At 37.4% G+C, this 21,503-nt stretch overlaps 1 protein-coding gene across 1 annotated transcript in view; it reads right to left on the bottom strand.

The window, feature by feature from the left end:
- Positions 1-21,503, bottom strand: part of COL25A1 (collagen type XXV alpha 1 chain) — a 527,569-nt gene that overhangs the window by 38,347 nt on the left and 467,719 nt on the right. Inside the window, exons 25-31 of the mRNA XM_069593542.1 lie at positions 13,925-13,969; positions 11,498-11,578; positions 10,584-10,646; positions 9,902-9,952; positions 7,468-7,494; positions 2,977-3,057; positions 295-330 (exon numbers count right to left, since the gene is read on the bottom strand). Coding sequence (XP_069449643.1) covers positions 295-330; positions 2,977-3,057; positions 7,468-7,494; positions 9,902-9,952; positions 10,584-10,646; positions 11,498-11,578; positions 13,925-13,969 — 384 coding nt within the window. The remainder of the gene's footprint in view (positions 1-294; positions 331-2,976; positions 3,058-7,467; positions 7,495-9,901; positions 9,953-10,583; positions 10,647-11,497; positions 11,579-13,924; positions 13,970-21,503) is intronic.

The following is a 21,503-nucleotide window of genomic DNA, read 5'->3' as shown; positions in this document are numbered from 1 at the left end:
AATCTGTCTGGGATTCTAAGACAATGAAGTCAATCAGACTGGTCATTCTTCCCGTGTTGCACGTTATCTGGACCTGAACCCAGGCTTCCGAAGATGTTCTGGAGTGTAGGCTGTGTCTCAAACAGGCCTGCCACCCATGCTCTCTCTGTTTCTCCCTTTTTTTGTCACTCTCTTTGTCCACCTTCTCCTTCCGCTCCAGTCCCACACACTTCTCATCGTGCGATGAGAGTCTGTCCTAAAGCATAAAATTCATAGCCACAAAACATGTTGGAGCAAGTTGAGGTGCTGACTCACCCGGGATCCTGGCTTTCCGTCTAAGCCAGATGCTCCCTGTGTGTAGCAGGGTTGGTGGGTGTGACACAAATGACAAGAACAGAGATTAGTATGAGGTACTGATGAACAAATGTAACACTTCAAACAACATAGTACGCAGTCACAGGGTTCTGAGATGAAAATCACATCGCTACACATTGTTAGTGAAAAAAAAAAAAACAAAACAAAACACGTGACAATAAACACCCCACAGATGATGGCATTTTAATGACATTTCCATTCAGCAAATTCTTATTTGGAAATCAAGTGAATGAGGTTTATAAAGGGGGCTTTGAAATAGTTACCAGTAACAGTCCGGGTTGCTAATTTCCATATGAAATTAAATTTTCTAAAGACTGCTATTCACAATATATTTCTTTAGGTTCTGGAAAAAAGATAATGGCCAGTCTCCTAGGTAAGGGCTCATTATAATAATCAAGTTAGAATTTCAGAGGAGAAGAAAAGAGCTCTAGTTTTACTTGTTAAAATTGCATTTATGGAAAACAAATGCAGAATTTTAACATGTCAGGGTGACTTTGGATTTTACACAAACAATAGTTGTTTCTGCGTAGTTCTTACTGTGTTCATTCACATTAGTCACCACTAGAGGGACTTCTAGGAATGGGAAAAAGGCAGAAAAATGTCATGAGTCCAGACAAAAAAATTACTGCCCCAAACATCGTTCCTCAGCTCACTACAAATAATCAAGCATTAGAGTCTGAGTGGGAAATGCTTTAAAAATCTAATGCTGTGTTCAGGCAATGCATGCTTTTCTTTTCTTCATCTCTAGGCTATGTATAACGTGTGACCAAAAGATGACATTGTCAATGCTTGTTTCAAGAGTAAGCACAATCACGTTTTTTAATATGGCTTTTGTATCTCAAAACTCAAATGTTTATTTATAGTCCTTGAAAATGTTGATTTGATCAAGGAGTATTTAAGAAAGACAATGCACTAGTTCTATAAATTCTCTTGGCAAGGTTGCAGAACTATTTCCCCATTTTATGCTTCAGATGTAGTTAATAATACAGAATGGAAGAAAAACAATCTATTCCAGCTGCAAACTCTACCAATGATGCTACATCATACATTTGGGGTACTTTCAGCTTTTTTATTTTACAGTTCCTTCTGTACAATCCTATTGTGAATCGGATTATAACCGCAAAATTTAATTTAGCTAGAAATGATTAAAATTTTTAAAAATGTGTGTGTTATTGTTTGTTTAGAGCTAGAAGATGTAGAGCTTTTGGCTAAATATTGCACTTAGATTTGAAATTAGGGCAAACTTCAAAGAAATAAGATTGAGGGTTTAAGTAAAACAGAAATCCAAATTTTTACATTGCTTATTTGATACCTTCTTCAGAGCCACTACTATCATAGCATTTAAAAATAAATAGGGGGATGATGAAATTTTTGCACAAATAATATTATATTAATATTTACCTGGAATGTGAATTCCTGACTCAGAGTCGTTATAGAGGTTTTGGATTTCACACTTGTGGCATGATTTAATTGGTGTGATTTAACCTATATTCTAATGTAAGACTTACATCATTCATTCAATAAATGAATGCATATTAAGCATCTACTATATGCCTCAAATTATGTAAGGCATTGGCTATCAAGAGGAATACTTTAGTACTTATAATACAGTACCTGTGAAAAAAGTAAAATAAATAGTCACCAATTTTTATGCATAAAATATGTATATGAAATATTTTCTACTACCTTTTTCTGTCATATTTTAATAATATAATCTATAATGTTCTCTACTGACTTTTATCTGCATTCACTGAATAGAAAGAATATTAAAAAGCTTGAAACTTAAAACAACTTGAAACTAAAGCTCACATATAGGAATTCCCTGGCAGTTCAGTGATTAGGACTCTGTGTGTCTACTGCAGGGGCACAGTTCAATCCCTGGTCAGGGAACTAAGATCCTGTATGCCACACAGTGTGGCCCCAAACAAAAAACCCTCATATTTAATGATCATTTAACAATATCTTTTTAGTTATTGCAGAAAGAAGACTAGCATTAAAGAGCATGAAAGATGCAATCTTTTCATTCAAAATAAAAATCTCTAAATAACTGCAAAATACTTCTTCCATACTATTCATAATTGCCACAAGAACCTCATAAGAGGGCATTTCCAACACAAACAACACAGAACATTTAGACCACGATATGACTGATTAATGTAAGGAGCCACGGCACTGAACTCAAGCCTTCAACAACGGCCAATTGCATACCTGCCACTGACAAGGGGCTGTGCTTTCTAGTATCAAAGAAGAGAAAATAAAAATTGAGGGAGGATCTTACACTACACTAAACTATAAAAGCATTTGGGAGAAATTATGAAACAATCCGTATAACATTTTTTTTAAAGGGGAGGGTGATGGGGGAAGAATTGTCAGCTGTAAAAGAGAAAGGCTGGTACGTATGTAATTGAACACTCATGGTGTTGTTTGTTATGGGGTCTTCCTCTGACACATGAGCAGACATCAGAGAAAATAAAACTGGGCTGAGCTCTGCTTGAACACAATATGTTTTCCAATTACAGAAATCTCAACTGTATGATAGTCACCGAGTAAACCAGAGTTGTTACTTAGGGTAGAAAGAATAGTCTGAGATTTGCACCGAAATGGAAAGTTTTCTTTACTTACTGGAAGACCAAGGGGTCCTCTGTCACCCTTTTGACCTGGTTCACCCTTCAATCCTTTAACACCATTTAACCCTGGTTCACCCTAAATGCAAAAGCAAATGCCAATTTTGGTTGCTATCATGGGTGTTTCAACTGTGAGAGAAGAGAGCCAGTCTCTGACACGGTTGCAGATTCCAGTTTTAGGTAACAGCAGAGTCAGGCTAGATTTGTCTTGCACCAGTTCGAAACTAATTTTAAAAATGCAAAAAATGGACAAGCTGGAATTAAATAATCTAGGAAGCAAAACTCCTTAGAAAATGTGCTCCTTATGACCAATAAAGTATATGGCTGAGCTCCAGTATTTTCAGTTTTAGTTCAAGGAAATTAGTGTTATGCCACATTGTTCTGACCAAGCAAATCAAAACAGTCAGATTAGAGGGTGTGCAAGGATGTTCAGCAGGAAAGACCCACTCTGCTGGAATAGAAAACTGGAATATGCAGGACAGTGTTACAAACAGATATTTTAAGCCTTTAAGCATTTTGTCCAGGGGAATATGATAAACGTAGCGGCCGATGTTTGAAGTAATGCCATTTGGTGACTCCTCATTCATGGATATTGCCAAGTCAGGTCCCTATGTGGATTAACCAATAGGATAGACAACAAATAGCCAACCCTGGAAGAGAATGTGAAGATCACAGAACTTTTATGGGTTTTACTAACCTTGCATCTGCCCAATGTTAGAATAAAGGAGGTTTGAAGTTAATGTAATGTGACATTATAAAAGTCATGAAAAGTGATAAATTCTCAACTCTGTTTTTAAAAATCTAAAAATGCAATACACTATTTTCCATCAGCAGCAGCATGTGACCTGTTCACTTTTCACCTTTTAAGTATAGATACTAATTTCATCATAAGATCTTGAAGGACTTGAGGAAGAAAGTTTCATTTTCAAATGCCTTATACAATCTTGAGTGGTGGGGGTGGGAGAGGGGAGAGATGATGCCTGCATGGCAAGATCTTTAACCTGGGCAGTATTTCTCTCCTACCTGCCTGAAAGTAAAAGTCACTGCAGTGCTTGGTAAAGAGTCGAGGGCCCCGCCTAGGCCACAGTAGCACAGGAACAGTATTGTTCATGTCCCCAGGTGATTCTCCTCACCAGGAATTTCCAGGGAACAGTGAGCCAGACTCATCATGGAGCTGTGCTCTATATTTGAACTTTCAAAGGGGTCACAAAATAATATACACATTGGCATGACCTAGTGGGTGTAGGCAGTTCTGAGGTAGGAAGTCTGCAATACTGCCGCCATAGGAAACCCAGACATGCTATGGTCAGTGAAGTATGATCCTGTGACCGGCACAGAACTAGACTCAATGCGAAACTAAAGCCAAGGCCCAGCAATCAACGTCAGCTAACCGATTTAAACTCGAGATTCACGGCTTTGGATGTGTGTGGACCTTGATTTAGCAAGTGATCTTGAGATGATGAATAGACAGGGCAGCCTTGGTAAGCTATGAATTTCTTTGGCGAGGAATCACGCATTGATAGCAGTGAGCATTAACTGAGAAGGTAGCTTATTGTTCAGTTGCTCAGTCATGTTTGACTCTATGTGACCCCATGGACTGCAGCATGCCAGGCTTCCCTGTCCTTCACTATCCTCCAGAGTTTGCTCAGATTTATGTCTGTTGAGTCAGTGATGCCATCCAACCATCTTGTCCTCTGTCAACCCCTTCTCCTCTTGCCCTCAATCTTTCCCAGCATCAGGTTCTTTTCCAGCGAGTCAACTCTTTGCATCAGGTGGCCAAACTATTGGAGCTTCAGCTTCAGCATCAGTCCTTTCAATGAATATTCAGGGATGATTTCCTTTTAGATTGACTGGTCTGATCTCCTTGCAGTACAAGGGACACTCAAGAGTCTTCTCCAGCACCACAATTTGAAAGCATCAATTCTTTGGTGTTCAGCCTTCTTTATGGTCCAACACTCACATCCGTACATGACTACTGAAAAAACCATAGCTTTGACTATTTGGACCTTTGTCAGCAAAGTGGTGTCTCTCCTTTTTAATACACTGTCTAGGTTTGTCATAGCTTTCCTTCCAAGGAGCAAACGTCTTTGAATGCCATGGCTGTAGTCACTGTCTGCGGTGATTTTGGAGCCCAAGAAAATAAAATCTGTCACTGCTTCCACTTTCTCCACTTCTTTTTGCCATGAAGTGATGAGACCAGATGCCATGATTTTAGTTTTCTGAATGTTGAGTTTCAAGTCAGCTTTTTCACTCTCCTCTGAACCTCATCATAGGCTCTTTAGTTCCTCTTCACTTTCTGCCATTAGAATTGTACCATCTGCATATCTGAGGTTCTTGATATTTCTCCTGGCAATCTTGATTCCAGCTTGTGATTCATCTAGCCTGGCATTTTGCATAATATACTCTGCAAATAAGTTAAGTATTATATAGCTTTGTCATACTCCTTTCCCAATCTGGGGGCAAAAATGTCAAATTTCAACTCTGAACCTAAATTCTAGTCCCAGATCTTTCATTTACTTAGCAGTGTAATTTAGGGAAAACAACCTAAATCTCCTGAGCCTATAGTTTAATATTTATAAAATCAAGAGGCTAGCACAGGTAATCTATGTGGGGCTTTCAACTTTTTAATTCTCCGAAATCTATGATTTAAGTAACAATTGAAGTTAAGTGTAAGCAAAGTAAATCACTACATTGTAGATATCAAAAGGATCTTGGGCATCTATTAATTTAATGGTGATGGGGTAACTGAATCACTCATAGAATGAAAAATGATCTTGGTGGCTTTGGGCTGAGTCATTACAATTGATCTGGTCCTTAGCAGTACCTTAAAATCCAAAGAGAGGCCAAGAGAAGGAAATACTATTTAGTCCAGTGTGGGATGAGAGATCCAAGGAGGTTACATAAGTACCAAGACCACAAAGCTGATAGATAAGCTCTCTCTTTGACCCCTACAACAGTGCCCTTATCTTAAACTATAATCCATGCCACTGAGACACTGTCACTCATTGGCCTTACCCGAAGGTAAAGTATTCTAAGAAGAATAAAGAGGCATGAACTTTTCCTTTTCTTGGCTGAGTCATCTGCTTTACCTCGAAAAGGAAACTCAGGTTTCTGGAGTCAGAGCAATCCCTGTACCACCCCTAAAGCTGGGTGGGCCAGAGGAAGTCCTCAGAAGAGACAGTGGGCTGCCTATGGGCTTTTCGACTCTCAGTGCCAACGGTGCATTTATGTGTCCCCCCAACCCATCTCCACTAAATGCATCAACTCACTACTGAGGAGCTGTCAAGAGTCGTGACTCTTCTCTCAAGCAGCCTCGCATGCATGCATACTAAATCGCTTCAGTCATGTCCAGCTCTTTGTGGCCCTATGGACTACAGCCTGCCAGGCTCCTCTGTCTGCAGGATTTTCCAGGCAAGAATACTGGAGTGGGTTGCCATTCTCTTCTCCAGGGGATCTTCTCGACCCAGGGATTGAACCCAGGTCTCCTGCATCACAGGCAGATTCTTTACTGTTGGAACCACGAGCAAAGCCCCCAAGTAGCCTTGAGGACTAGCTAAATTTTTCTGTTCAGAACAAAGCATCAAAACAGAAGAATGCTATAACAGCTGACATTTAGTGGGTATTTACCAACAGCTGCACAGACCTTCTGCTAAGTGTTCTATGATCGTACCTCATCCAGCCATCACAACACTCTGAGGCAAGTTAACTCCTCCAGTAAAGGAAGGATTAGAGAGGGGAAATAATCTGCCCAAGGTGACACACGGCCTGTCGGTGACAAAGCTGAGATTAGAAGATGGGTCCTTATCACAGACGCTCGCTGGAGGAAGTCTGTCTCATATTAATCCTCCAAGGTGTCTTCTTGGAGGCAAAGACATCTTCATTCATCTTCACAATCTGAACTGCACGAATTCTGACAAGGAAGGGCTATCCTCCGTTGTTCTCTTGTTAGTTCAAACATAGAATACATGTATGTGATGTAATCTTCTCCTCAGTATAGCACACGTGATATGCCCTACCTCATTCTACACTAATGACTTACAGGGGAATGCAAAATTAAGAGGCTGGATAATCAAAGCATTTAGATGCAGTACTGCTATATGACAAACAAGAAGTATCAACCAATAACATCTGAATATATAACTAGAGACACCATACTAAGAAAGAGCATCTGGATTAGTCTCAGAACCTCATCAGATTCACTTTTTTTTTTTTTTCCTTTTGGAATGTTGATTTTGCATATAATATTGTGATTAGAAACTTAGGAAACTGACACAGTGACAAGGAAAAAGGCAAAATGAGGACTAACTAATCACTTAAATTTGTGGTAAGTCATTCCTTGTGAAATTTAAACATCTGGATACTTAAAGGCTTAAAGATAATCAACATTACTTGACAAATAAATAAGACAGGACAGGCATGCGTCTGTCATGCTTCTCCATGATTAACAATGAAATAGAAATCAAACAAACAAAGGGATTTGTTGGATTACCTTTGGTCCAGGAAGTCCATGGGGTCCCTGAAAATGGAAAACACAGCTTTTAATTGAGAATTGAATCACTGTTTCTCAGCAGAAGTGACTATTATATGAAGTAACAAAAGAGATGTAAAGCAAGAATCTCGTTTGATCTACAGCTAGAGGCAGGCCAGTGGGTATTAACACTCAGTGAAAGTTCCTTCCAGCTCGTGGATGGCCCTGTAATAGGAAATTCATTAATAGCAATTCTTTCTGCTGAGTATCTCTGACAGGGAGAGGGGAATCTGCCAGGGTTACAAGGGAGGGAAAAAAACACACAGAGAAAAAGCGTTTGTGAACCCATACTACTTCTATTTCTCAAATTCCTATTAAAAAAAAATCTAGGTGGACTATGTGAGATATATTATGAATTTATATGAAATAGAGGTCAGCCTTAAAAGACAGAAATTTGCTAAAAATACATTTGGAACTCTTAAGTACCAGTAGAGGAGATCTTTTCAATTAACTCCTCAAACCCCAAGGTTTTGAAAAATCTAGAGGAGGAAGAAAGTGAGGAGACTGACAGTCAAGTTTGGAACCCTGTTGGATCATTTCTTTAATGTAAGGCTAAGAAAAGGATTCCGGGAGAGGAATGCTAAACATTGTTATCTAGAATGCATTTATTTTTACAAAGAGGAATTATTCAAGGCTCAAATGTAATAACTCTTTACCAGTGGAAGGAGGTCATAACACATCCATGAGCCAGGGCTTTTCCCATGTATTTTGTGGAAAATCTAAATATAGAGACTAATTAGCTAAGCTAAATTAACTAAATAAAGGTTACTGGGGATTGCTTTAAATTTCAAGACATTTAAATAAACTATTTGGAGACAGGAGTATTTAAATACTTGTCAGCAAAATCATACAAGAGGAAAAAGTTTTTGTTTGTAATCAAGCAATAGATAGATTTGTTATACATGTCTACTTTGGAATAACATTTTCCCTTTGAATAAGTTGAGGATAAACATTTTCAGGAAGTGGCCATCTTATCAAGTATTATTTCATTTCAGAAGTGGTTTTAAATTCCTTTAAATGAATTAATTTTGTAATATGAACGGATATAGCATTTTAAATTTAATTTTCTAACAAAGTGGTGGGAGTACAGAAAAGCCAAAGGTATGCCATTTTCTTGATTCTTAAGGAACTGCTTAGTTTTACAAAAATATGGTTAATTATAACTGTTTTGTGGTATGAAATGGAAACCCAGTAGATGATTGGGATCTGGTGCTATGCTCTGTGGTTTAGACCATTCCAATGATGCTCTTTCTTGGAGCATAACCAGAGGAAAGAGCGACTGACACATTGTTTGATCTCTGGGATTGAAGACATATGGTTTATCGAGACACCTTCAAGATGAATGTGACCTAAGAAGCTGCCTGACTTGTTCCCAACCTGTCCCAGTCAAAAGCATTTGGAGCATTCTGCCTTCTAGTTCCAGCCTTAATACAACAGTCAATAGGTAGATATTTGGAGAATTATGCTGCTTTAATGGCTACCTTCTTCACCGAACATGAATTCTATGAGGACATAGTCATTTCCCCACTGGTCACTGAAAGATATCTGCAGTGAACATTGTATTTGCCAAAGCACGTAAAAAGGGAAAAGAAAAAGCTCCAACAATATAGTAACATATCATGTGTAGAAGTGAGCTTCTGTTATCATATTGTTTTATAAATGTTCTTATTGAATATTTCATTAAAGGGTCACAACCCTCAAAGTTAGTTAGAAACATGGAATTCCCTGGTGGTCCAGTGGTTGGGACTCTGAGCTCTCACTACCAAGGACCCAGGTTCAGTCCTTGGTCAGGGAACAAAAATCTCGAAAGTCACGCAGGGCTCAGACCCCTCTCTCCCACCAAAGTTTGTTAAACACATTCATTAATAGCTATAATTATTAAACTTGTTATGGTATTAATGGCCTAGAACAGTGATTGGTTAAAACCATTTTTCAGTGTTCATTCTATGTGAAAGTGAAGTGTTAGTTGGTCTGTCGTGTCCAACTCTTTGCGACCCTATAGACTATAGCTGCCAGGATCTTCTGTCCATGTAATTCTCTAGGCAAGAATACTGGAGTGGGTTGCCATCCCCTTCTCCCGGGCATCTTCCTGATCCAGGGATCGAATGGGGGTCTCCCACATTGCAGATTCTTTATGGCGTCAGTCACCACAGAGGGTACAGTAAAACTTGCCGAACCTGTTTCTTCAAATTTCCTATCACAAAACTACCCTATTGCTTTCCGACAGATATGTGTGGGAGAGTGAAAGAAAACACTGTAAAATCAGAACAGCACCTCCTATTTTCCGCCTGGGAAGTAGCAGATACAAGCTGGCTGTTTGAGGAATGAATTCATGCTTTCTCTGGAGGTATGCTCTTAAACAAATGATTCCATTTTGGAGAGAAGGGAAACTTACCATGGGGCCTGGTGGGCCGTGGGGACCTGGTGGGCCTGGTGGGCCTATGACCTGCATGTCAGGAAAATAAACATGGATTTGGTCACTTCATTTAGATAAGGCAGTTAGGCTTGAGTCTCAAGCTAGGGTTCTGCTAAGGCCATTAATGGTTGCAGAGGAAGGACAGTGGAAGAAGTAATGTGCTTGATTCTGTACATTTGGAAATTCCTTTGTGAGAAAAAAAGAAAAACAAACTTAAAAAAAGATACAGTTGTTCTACAAAAGCCAGAATAAATCAAAAGCACATTAAAAGAAAAGGAAGAAACTGATTACCAAGAAATGCTATAATGCTACAACCACGATCAAACTCTCAAATATTTCACTAAGCTCTGGAGAAAAAAACAAGAAAAAACATAGGTTCTACATGCACAGAGCTCGACCCACAAGCATCGTGGGAAAACCATTGATTTTCTCCTCAGGATTAGATAGTTCTCTGAAAAATTGCTTCCGACTCAGACCTCTGAGACACTTTCGTCTCTCCCTGTACAAGGCTGACAGATATTTCTTGTATAGCTTGACAGACCAAGAGGATCATGGTCTTTCTACTGTTGATAAGCCATCTGGCACGGGTTGAAGTTGGTGAATAACTGGCCCATTTCAGGGTTTTTCGGGAACTGTGAACGTTGAGCCGCCACGGACTTACGGAAGGGCCCTGTGGGCCTGGCAATCCCGAGTCTCCTTTCTCTCCTTTCATTCCATTGGCACCCTACAAATAACCATTAAGAGTGGAGCCGGTCAAGTTACTTGCAAAGTATAAGGAACAGCTGAATTTTCTCCCCAAATCCATCATCCTCTTGAAATTTTTATAATTTCATGCACATGATATATGACAAGGATTTATCTTCTTGCATTTTAGTTTCAAGCTAAACAGCAAGCTTCCTCAAATCCCTAGGATTGTGGATGATTTGTGAAATAAACTATAAGGTAAATAAAAACTAAGTTATGCTTGATGGGTTAAATTACACATTGCTAAATATGGCCTATTATAACTATTATATTTTAATGGTGGTGCTGACTTTAAATAGCAGTCTTTCAGTTTTCACTGACATTTATGCATTTCCTTGTTTTAAAAAATGATCTAGGGCAGTGAGGTTTTCTACATTTTTTCCCTATATTTTTCTACATTTACCTCTCCAAATTCTCAGCAAAAATTATGGGGAAAACCATAAAAACATTGCCCCATAATACTGCACACACAAAGGCAACACTTTCTATTGTAATTTGTTTTTAATTATTCTGTATTTTTTGGTTTTAAAATTATGATTTATTTAAAAATGATTGGTTAGACCTTATGTTAATGACCGACTCTATTTATTTTACTATCTTCTAGTGAAATAATTCAAGAAAACATAAAGGTTTATTTTGTAATTCATTTGGTTAGATGCTTTAAAACTTCTTCCAGTGCCTTAGTTGTAGTTATTAACCAAAAATACCTCAAATATTTAAAAATAAAAACATTACATAAATCATTGGATGAGACTGCAGCTAATAATACAACTGTTTTCTGATTATTTAATTTATCTCAATATGAACACATCTTTAAAAGTAAAAACATACCGGTAGTCCAGGAAGTCCAATTCCTCCTTTTTCACCTGGCATACCTGGGTCCCCCATGTCTCCCTTTGAGCCTTTGAGTCCCTACAAATGACATGATTTGCACTTAAGAATCATACTGACCATTGATGGTTACATAGTAGGGAAAATGGAATTCCAGATCAATTTTGTCAACAAATGGATCCTATGCTGAGATGATTCTGATTTTCATTTTTAGGTAGAGTTATCTCTTATAGCAACCTTCTACATTAATCACTATAATTTCCCCTTGTAATGGAAGAGATTAAATTCTACTATTTAGGCCATTTAAGTATGAAAAGCATAAGCATAAGCATAATTGTTGACATCATTTCTTCTGATTCCACATTTTTACCTGGTAGCTACTTCTATGTCATCAGTCCTGAAAACAACTTGATGGACTTAACGCATAACAGAACAGTACACATTTTGAACCAGGACCTAGTGTTATAGTAACAAAGGTACAAATAAGTTTCTCCCATCTCCATTCATTATACATCCCTTATCCTTCCTTAATTGTAGGCAGAAGTTCTGGTCACCAGCTTTCAAGGGTTCAATCTACAGACTGGGAGATCACTCATTACAGTCATGTTCAATTAACGCTTAGAAATACTTCCACTTGTATTCTTATTTTGTTCTCATGACATCTCTCTCAGGTGATCCAGTATGTGATTTTTATTCTTGTTTTACAGTGAGGAAATAGATATATGTGGATTCTGAAGGCAAACATAGGAATTTTGCAATACTAATACTGAAATTAATGTACATCATTAAGCATTTTCATCCAAGGAGGCTTACTGCACAATGACCAGATGGCCCACTCTTCAGCAGAGATGATCATAGCTATTTTAGTTATGATTATAGGGCTTCCTGGTTGCAATAACCTGTCCAACTTTTCTGTACTAAAAACTACTTAAGGATAGGAAGGTTCTTGTTACTTAAAATCTATTTCATAGCACCTACTTCAGAGTCATCTATTAGGAGGACGGGTGGTCATCTAAATAGAGAGATGGATCTTAAAGCTAATCAGATCCCGGTTGGTTTTAGGAATCTACTAATAACAGCAGGATAGCCAACCCAATGGACCTAGTATAGAAGATTTTGTAAAGCCTATATAAAAATATTCAGCTATTGTATGTGTAGGGATGTCTATGTAGTATATCATAATATATATAAAATTATTTATAATGATTAACTGGGGAAATACCACTGGGTTTTTAAATGCTAATGTGATCTCTGATGGATACATTGGATCATCTAAAGTCTTTTATTAGCTACCACATGTTAACTTAGTGTGACATTATACGATTTCAATATACAACTCTGATATTAAAATAGCCCTTCTCTTAATACAATCTTCTGAGGAGTTCATTTCACAAGCTGTATAAATAATTGATTTCTTATGATTTTCTTGATTTTAGTCATTTCTTGGGTAAATTATAGGCTTCCTTGGTAGCTCAGAAGGTAAAGCATCTGCCTACAATGTGGGAGACCTGGGTTTGATCCCTGGGTCGGGAAGATCCTCTGGAGAAGGAAATGGCAACCCACTCCAGTACTCTTGCCTGGAAAATCCCATGGACGGAGGAGCGTGGTAGGCTACAGTCCATGGGGTCACAAAGAGTCGGACACGACTGAGCTATTCGGGTAAATTATGGAAGCCCAGAAAACAGATATCTTATCTTGAAACTAATTCTTGTGATTAGACTCTCTTAATATTGAATATTGTCCACATTTGCCTGGTCAGATTCATTTCTTTCAAGGGTGAGCAAACCATGCCATAGGGCCAAATTCAGCTCAAATTTATTTTAAAATAAATTTTAAAAATTTGATAGAGAATGTATATGGTCTGTAAAGACTAAAACATTTACTCCCTGGTCCTTCATAGAAAATATTTGCCAATCTCTGTGTTAGGGGGAAACCCACAGAGATACTGTCATATTCTACAAAACTACAAGTGTCCTGCTTGTTTCTGTCTTTTCTAATGATCTAGAAAATGAGGTGTAATCTTTATTTGGGAAAATAAAACAATATCAAAATAACATGTGTAAGCAATATCTAATTTTGTAGAAACTATGGTCACAGATTTAAATCTTAAATTAATTGGCATTCACTAATAAGGATTAGATAAGTCTTACTAAATTGGTAATGATCTTATAAGTCTAATAAAAATTCATGGATATGTCATTGGTAGATTGATCAGAGTTATTAAGACAAATCTAAGGTATCATATAACTTGTATGTTTCTACAAAGAAAAGCAATGTCCAGTTAAAACTAATTGCTTTTTAAAGTAAATGTAGTCTCTAGAACAGAAGGTAAAAAGAGAGAATGTATATCAACAATGTCTTCAAATCTATAATAAAAGGTGATTAATAATGATGCTTTAAATGACAGTGTATAGCTTTGAAAATTACCTGCTCTCCATCAACTCCTGGGACTCCTGGAGATCCTGGCTCTCCCTGTTAAGATAAAAATTAATGGCTAGCTTCTTATTTATTATTGGCAGCATACTACACTAAAAATGATGCAAAAAATGATGCTAGCTGGTAACAGTACAATTTAACTTTTCAGCAAATGCATCCTAACTTGAATATGTTATTATATCATACCACATCATTACACAAAGTGAAATAACATTTTTTGAATATTATATATAATAATATTTATCCATAGCTAACTAAGATCCAGCATTTTTTAAAATTTTATCCCCTCATGTGAGATTCAGGCTAAAAAAATTGCTACCATTTGATGGCAGAGCATATCTTATAGTGACAACCTATATGCCTCAATTAATTTTTTTCTCCTTAAAAAATCTGTATGATGTCTCTTATTTTCAAATTTGAGAAAAGAGCAAAAACATAGCAGTTAACTTAAGAAAAAATAACATGCAAAGCCACATACATTTATAATATTTTACCTGGCATTATTTGAACAGTGAATACAAATTCATAATGATTGTGAATGTGCTATTTCCAGATAAGCCTCACTGAAGGATATAATAAATCAGATAATATCTTAATCCACAGAAAATTATTTTAGGATCAATTCAATTTCCTATACTATGCTAGGAATGAACTAAAGTTACTATTCATATTATGATTTATTAGAACCCTTGACAAACCTCAAATATATGGATTTATTTTTCTTAACTGAAGATGTTTCATTAAAAACAAATTTAAACAACATACTGGAGATGTATTCAAACAACAAATGTCCAGTCACCCTTCAGTCAGAAACATACTGAACAAGCAAATTCTTTGAAAGATAAGATATTATATCAATGGGTCATTTAGGTAGACCCCATTATAAATATCTCTGATTTCCACATCATGGAAACTTTGTAAAACCAATTCTTTGGAGTGAGTGAATGGTTTGCCTTACAGACAGATTTCCAAGGGAGCTGACTTGAGGGTTTTTCTAGAAAGCCTTGTTTGGTGATGTTATAAACCACAATATTGAAATGGTTGGAGCTTCTTTCCCTGTTAAAAACTTTAAGAGCTGTTTGGTCCTAGTGTGAAATTTGATCCTTCCAAATGTTAAAGGAAGGCAATGACAAACAAATGAAAAAAAGAAAAAAACTTTTTTTCCTTTAAATTCCAGATTTCCTGCTCTTTGTGCTAGTGGCAATGTTTATTTTGCCACAAACAAGTCTGCTGAGGTTGGATGCAACTGGTTAAGCCCTAGTTTCATGCAATCTGAATATCTGTCAGCACTCTGGGTTGGATAATGGTTGCTACGTTTTTCCTTCCAAACTGTGACTCACAAATGTTTAAAACAAAAATACAATTCATGAATTATTTATCCTTCACCCACCAAATGTAGTTTGTATAGAGTTATTTGATGTATAGGGCTTCCTAGGCAGTGCTAGTGGCAAAGAACCCACCTGCCAATGCAGGAAACAGACCACATGGGGGTTTGACCCCTGGGTTGGGAAGATCCCCTGGAGGACAGCATGGCAACCCACTCCAGTATTCTTTTTTTTTTTTTCTTCTTTTTCTTTTTGTTATTTTATTTTGTTCTTTTTTTTTTTTTTTTTGTATTTTTTTCTTCAACTCCAGTACTCTTGCCTGGAGAATCCCATGAACAGAGGAACCTGGTGGGCCACAGTCCACAGGGTTGCAGAGTCAGACACGACTAAAGCAACTTAGCTTGCACATTTGATATACAAGAAGTCAAACAGTCCTTGTTTGATAAAGAAAGAAGAAATACTAATTGACTTGGTTCACATTCAGTCTGAGGCTCTGAGTCCTGAGCCGGAATGAGTTTTATATTTGGCTCACACTGCATTTGCTGATTCCAGTTCATAGGCACATCTCACTCCAATTATCCCACCTTTCTCAAGGGGAGCTCATGGAAAGCATCAAAGACTGTATTAGTTAACCCAGGATCCCAATTATAAGATCATTGTCAGGTGTATGAGGTGGGCCAGCATGCCAGCAAGGTGGGAAGGGTAGCAGGTAAGAGGTAAAGAAGGATGACTAACCCCGTCCCCACCCTACTTGTCTAGACATTCATTTGGCCAGTTTCTGTTGCCTTTCACTTTCAATTCAAAGTCATTCTTGACCCCAAGGCAGAGAGCACACTTCCTATATGTTTCTTACCCAATGCACTTACTCTATTTACTAATAACCATGACTTTCCTTTCCTTTCTCCATCCTTGAACTGAAAGCTCCTTGTTGAAACCCTTTACTATATCCTATCTTTGCTAGGTAATAGTACTTATCATGGAATAGAGGTCCACCAATTAATTATTGACTGATATGATTACTAAATGAATAGCAATTGAATTATAAAGCACAGGGGATGTAGGCTTTAACAACATAGATTTCTTGGCTAGGTAGTCCTTCTTGCCTCTTTTGGGTCAAGTCCTTTTGGGCTTCTGCAGGCCTCTGAGCTACAAAGAAGAGTCAAGTCTCAAGTTTTTTGAAGTTTGTACAGAATAAGGCACACATTTAGCACTGAGGACAATTTTGCTTCTGGAGACTTAATCAAGTGAGGGGATAAAGCAAGGTACTCAGACCTTGGTTGACTCTACACGGAGAAAAAAGGAATCTGCAGATTCTCGTTTTCTAGTCTAGCTCACCAAGATACTAAAGAACAGGGATCCAATGACTTTTGCATACCATGCCAAATACTGCAGTGGGACTGCAGATCATGAATTTGTTTGTTTTTTTTTTTTTTTTAGTTTTTTATTTTTTAAATTTTAAAATCTTTAATTCTTACATGCATTCCCAAACATGAAACCCCCTCCCACCTCCCTCCCCATAACATCTTTCTGGGTCATCCCCATGCACCAGCCCCAAGCATGCTGCATCCTGCGTCAAACATAGACTGGCGATTCAATTCACATGATAGTATACATGTTAGAATGTCATTCTCCCAAATCATCCCACCCTCTCCCTCTCCCTCTGAGTCCAAAAGTCCGTTATACACATCTGTGTCTCTTTCCCTGTCTTGCATACAGGGTCGTCATTGCCATCTTCCTAAATTCCATATATATGTGTTAGTATACTGTATTGGTGTTTTTCTTTCTGGCTTACTTCACTCTGTATAATCGGCTCCAGTTTCATCCATCTCATCAGAACTGATTCAAATGAATTCTTTTTAACGGCTGAGTAATACTCCATTGTGTATATGTACCACAGCTTTCTTATCCATTCATCTGCTGATGGACATCTAGGTTGTTTCCATGTCCTGGCTATTATAAACAGTGCTGCGATGAACATTGGGGTACATGTGTCTCTTTCAATTCTGGTTTCCTCGGTGTGTATGCCCAGAAGTGGGATTGCTGGGTCATAAGGTAGTTCTATTTGCAATTTTTTAAGGAATCTCCACACTGTTCTCCATAGTGGCTGTACTAGTTTGCATTCCCACCAACAGTGTAGGAGGGTTCCCTTTTCTCCACACCCTCTCCAGCATTTATTGCTTGCAGATTTTTGGATCGCAGACATTCTGACTGGTGTGAAGTGGTACCTCATTGTGGTTTTGATTTGCATTTCTCTAATAATGAGTGATGTTGAGCATCTTTTCATGTGTTTGTTAGCCATTCGTATGTCTTCTTTGGAGAAATGTCTATTTAGTTCTTTGGCCCATTTTTTGATTGGGTCGTTTATTTTTCTGGAGTTGAGCTGCAGAAGTTGCTTGTATATTTTTGAGATTAGTTGTTTGTCAGTTGCTTCATTTGCTATTATTTTCTCCCATTCAGAAGGCTGTCTTTTCACCTTGCTTATAGTTTCCTTTGTTGTGCAGAAGCTTTTAATTTTAATTAGATCCCATTTGTTTATTTTTGCTTTTATTTCCAGAATTCTGGGAGGTGGATCATAGAGGATCCTGCTGTGATTTATGTCTGAGAGTGTTTTGCCTATGTTCTCCTCTAGGAGTTTTATAGTTTCTGATCTTACATTTAGATCTTTAATCCATTTTGAGTTTATTTTTGTGTGCGGTGTTAGAAAGTGATCTAGTTTCATTCTTTTACAAGTGGTTGACCAGTTTTCCCAGCACCACTTGTTAAAGAGATTGTCTTTACTCCATTGTATATTCTTGCCTCCTTTGTCAAAGATAAGGTGTCCATATGTGTGTGGATTTATCTCTGGGCTTTCTATTTTGTTCCATTGATCTATATGTCTGTCTTTGTGCCAGTACCATACTGTCTTGATGACTGTGGCTTTGTAGTAGAGCCTGAAGTCAGGCAAGTTGATTCCTCCAGTTCCATTCTTCTTTCTCAAGATTGCTTTGGCTATTCGAGGTTTTTTGTATTTCCATACAAATCTTGAAATTATTTGTTCTAGTTCTGTGAAAAATGTGCCTGGTAGCTTGATAGGGATTGCATTGAATTTGTAAATTGCTTTGGGTAGTATACTCATTTTCACTATATTGATTCTTCCAATCCATGAACATGGTATATTTCTCCATCTATTAGTGTCCTCTTTGATTTCTTTCATCAGTGTTTTATAGTTTTCTATATATAGGTCTTTAGTTTCTTTAGGTAGATATATTCCTAAGTATTTTATTCTTTTCGTTGCAATGGTGAATGGAATTGTTTCCTTAATTTCTTTTTCTACTTTCTCATTATTCGTGTATAGGAATGCAAGGGATTTCTGTGTGTTGATTTTATATCCTGCAACTTTACTATATTCATTGATTAGCTCTAGTAATTTTCTGGTGGAGTCTTTAGGGTTTTCCATGTAGAGGATCATGTCATCTGCAAACAGTGAGAGTTTTACTTCTTCTTTTCCAATTTGGATTCCTTTTATTTCTTTTTCTGCTCTGATTGCTGTGGCCAAAACTTCCAGAACTATGTTGAATAGTAGCGGTGAAAGTGGACACCCTTGTCTTGTTCCTGACTTTAGGGGAAATGCTTTCAATTTTTCACCATTGAGGATAATGTTTGCTGTGGGTTTGTCATAGATAGCTTTTATTATGTTGAGATATGTTCCTTCTATTCCTGCTTTCTGGAGAGTTTTTATCATAAATGGATGTTGAATTTTGTCAAAGGCCTTCTCTGCATCTATTGAGATAATCATATGGTTTTTATTTTTCAATTTGTTAATGTGGTGAATTACATTGATTGATTTGCGGATATTGAAGAATCCTTGCATCCCTGGGATAAAGCCCACTTGGTCATGGTGTATGATCTTTTTAATGTGTTGTTGGATTCTGATTGCTAGAATTTTGTTGAGGATTTTTGCATCTATGTTCATCACAGATATTGGCCTGTGGTTTTCTTTTTTTGTGACATCTTTGTCAGGTTTTGGTATTAGGGTGATGGTGGCCTCATAGAATGAGTTTGGAAGTTTACCTTCCTCTGCAATTTTCTGGAAGAGTTTGAGTAGGATAGGTGTTAGCTCTTCTCGAAATTTTTGGTAGAATTCAGCTGTGAAGCCATCTGGACCTGGGCTTTTGTTTGCTGGAAGATTTCTGATTACAGTATCAATTTCCGTGCTTGTGATGGGTCTGTTAAGATTTTCTATTTCTTCCTGGTTCAGTTTTGGAAAATTGTACTTTTCTAAGAATTTGTCCATTTCTTCCACGTTGTCCATTTTATTGGCATACAACTGCTGATAGTAGTCTCTTATGATCCTTTGTATTTCTGTGTTGTCTGTTGTGATCTCTCCATTTTCATTTCTAATTTTATTGATTTGATTTTTCTCTCTTTGCTTCTTGATGAGTCTGGCTAATGGTTTGTCAATTTTATTTATCCTTTCAAAGAACCAGCTTTTGGCTTTGTTGATTTTTGCTATGGTCTCTTTTGTTTCTTTTGCATTTATTTCTGCCCTAATTTTTAAGATTTCTTTCCTTCTACTCACTCTGGGGTTCTCCAACTCTTCCTTTTCTAGTTGCTTTAGTTGTAGAGTTAGGTTATTTATTTGACTTTTTTCTTGTTTCTTGAGGTATGCCTGTATTGCTATGAACTTTCCTCTTAGCACTGCTTTTATAGTGTCCCACAGGTTTTGGGTTGTTGTGTTTTCATTTTCATTAGTTTCTATGCATATTTTGATTTCTTTTTTGATTTCTTCTGTGATTTGTTGGTTATTCAGAAGCTTGTTGTTCAACCTCCATATGTTGGAATTTTTAATAGTTTTTCTCCTGTAATTGAGATCTAATCTTAATGCATTATGGTCAGAAAAGATGCTTGGAATGATTTCGACTTTTTTGAATTTATCAAGTTTAGATTTATGGCCCAGGATGTGATCTATCCTGGAGAAGGTTCCATGAGCACTTGAAAAAAAGGTGAAATTCGTTGTTTTGGGGTGAAATGTCCTATAGATATCAATTAGGTCTAACTGATCTAATGTATCATTTAAAGTTTGCGTTTCTTTGTTAATTTTCTGTTTAGTTGATCTGTCCATAGGTGTGAGTGGGGTATTAAAGTCTCCCACTATTATTGTGTTATTGTTGATTTCCCCTTTCATACTTGTTAGCATTTGTCTTACATATTGTGGTGCTCCTATATTGGGTGCATATATATTTATAATTGTTATATCTTCTTCTTGGATTGTTCCTTTGATCATTATGTAGTGGCCTTCTTTGTCTCTTTTCACAGCCTTTGTTTTAAAGTCTATTTTATCGGATATGAGTATTGCCACTCCTGCTTTCTTTTGGTCTCTATTCGCGTGGTATATCTTTTTCCAGCCCTTCACTTTCAGTCTGTATGTGTCCCTTGTTTTGAGGTGGGTCTCTTGTAAGCAGCATATAGAGGGGTCTTGTTTTTGTATCCATTCGGCCAGTCTTTGTCTTTTGGTTGGGGCGTTCAACCCATTTACGTTTAAGGTAATTATTGATAAGTATGATCCCGTTGCCATTTACTTTATTGTTTTGGGTTCGGGTTTATACACCCTTTTCGTGTTTCCTGTCTAGAGGATATCCTTTAGAATTTGTTGGAGAGCTGGTTTGGTGGTGCTGAATTCTCTCAGCTTTTGCTTGTCTGTAAAGCTTTTGATTTCTCCTTCGTATTTGAATGAGATCCTTGCTGGGTACAGTAATCTGGGCTGTAGGTTATTGTCTTTCATCACTTTAAGTATGTCTTGCCATTCCCTCCTGGCCTGAAGAGTTTCTATTGACAGATCAGCTGTTATCCTTATGGGAATCCCCTTGTGTGTTATTTGTTGTTTTTCCCTTGCTGCTTTTAATATTTGTTCTTTGTGTTTGATCTTTGTTAATTTGATTAATATGTGTCTTGGGGTGTTTCGCCTTGGGTTTATCCTATTTGGGACTCTCTGTGTTTCTTGGACTTGGGTGATTATTTCCTTCCCCATTTTAGGGAAGTTTTCAACTATTATCTCCTCAAGGATTTTCTCATGATCTTTCTTTCTGTCTTCTTCTTCTGGGACTCCTATAATTCGAATGTTGGAGCGTTTCATATTGTCCTGGAGGTCTCTGAGATTGTCCTCGTTTCTTTTAATTCGTTTTTCTTGTTTCCTCTCTGATTCATTTATTTCTACCATTCTATCTTCTATTTCACTAATCCTATCTTCTGCCTCTGTTATTCTACTA

The sequence above is a fragment of the Ovis canadensis genome, chromosome 6, assembly GCF_042477335.2.
Source record: "Ovis canadensis isolate MfBH-ARS-UI-01 breed Bighorn chromosome 6, ARS-UI_OviCan_v2, whole genome shotgun sequence".
NCBI lineage: Eukaryota > Metazoa > Chordata > Mammalia > Artiodactyla > Bovidae > Ovis > Ovis canadensis.
Note: the sequence above shows the minus strand (reverse complement) of the source record. Positions and strands in the feature narration are given on the sequence as shown.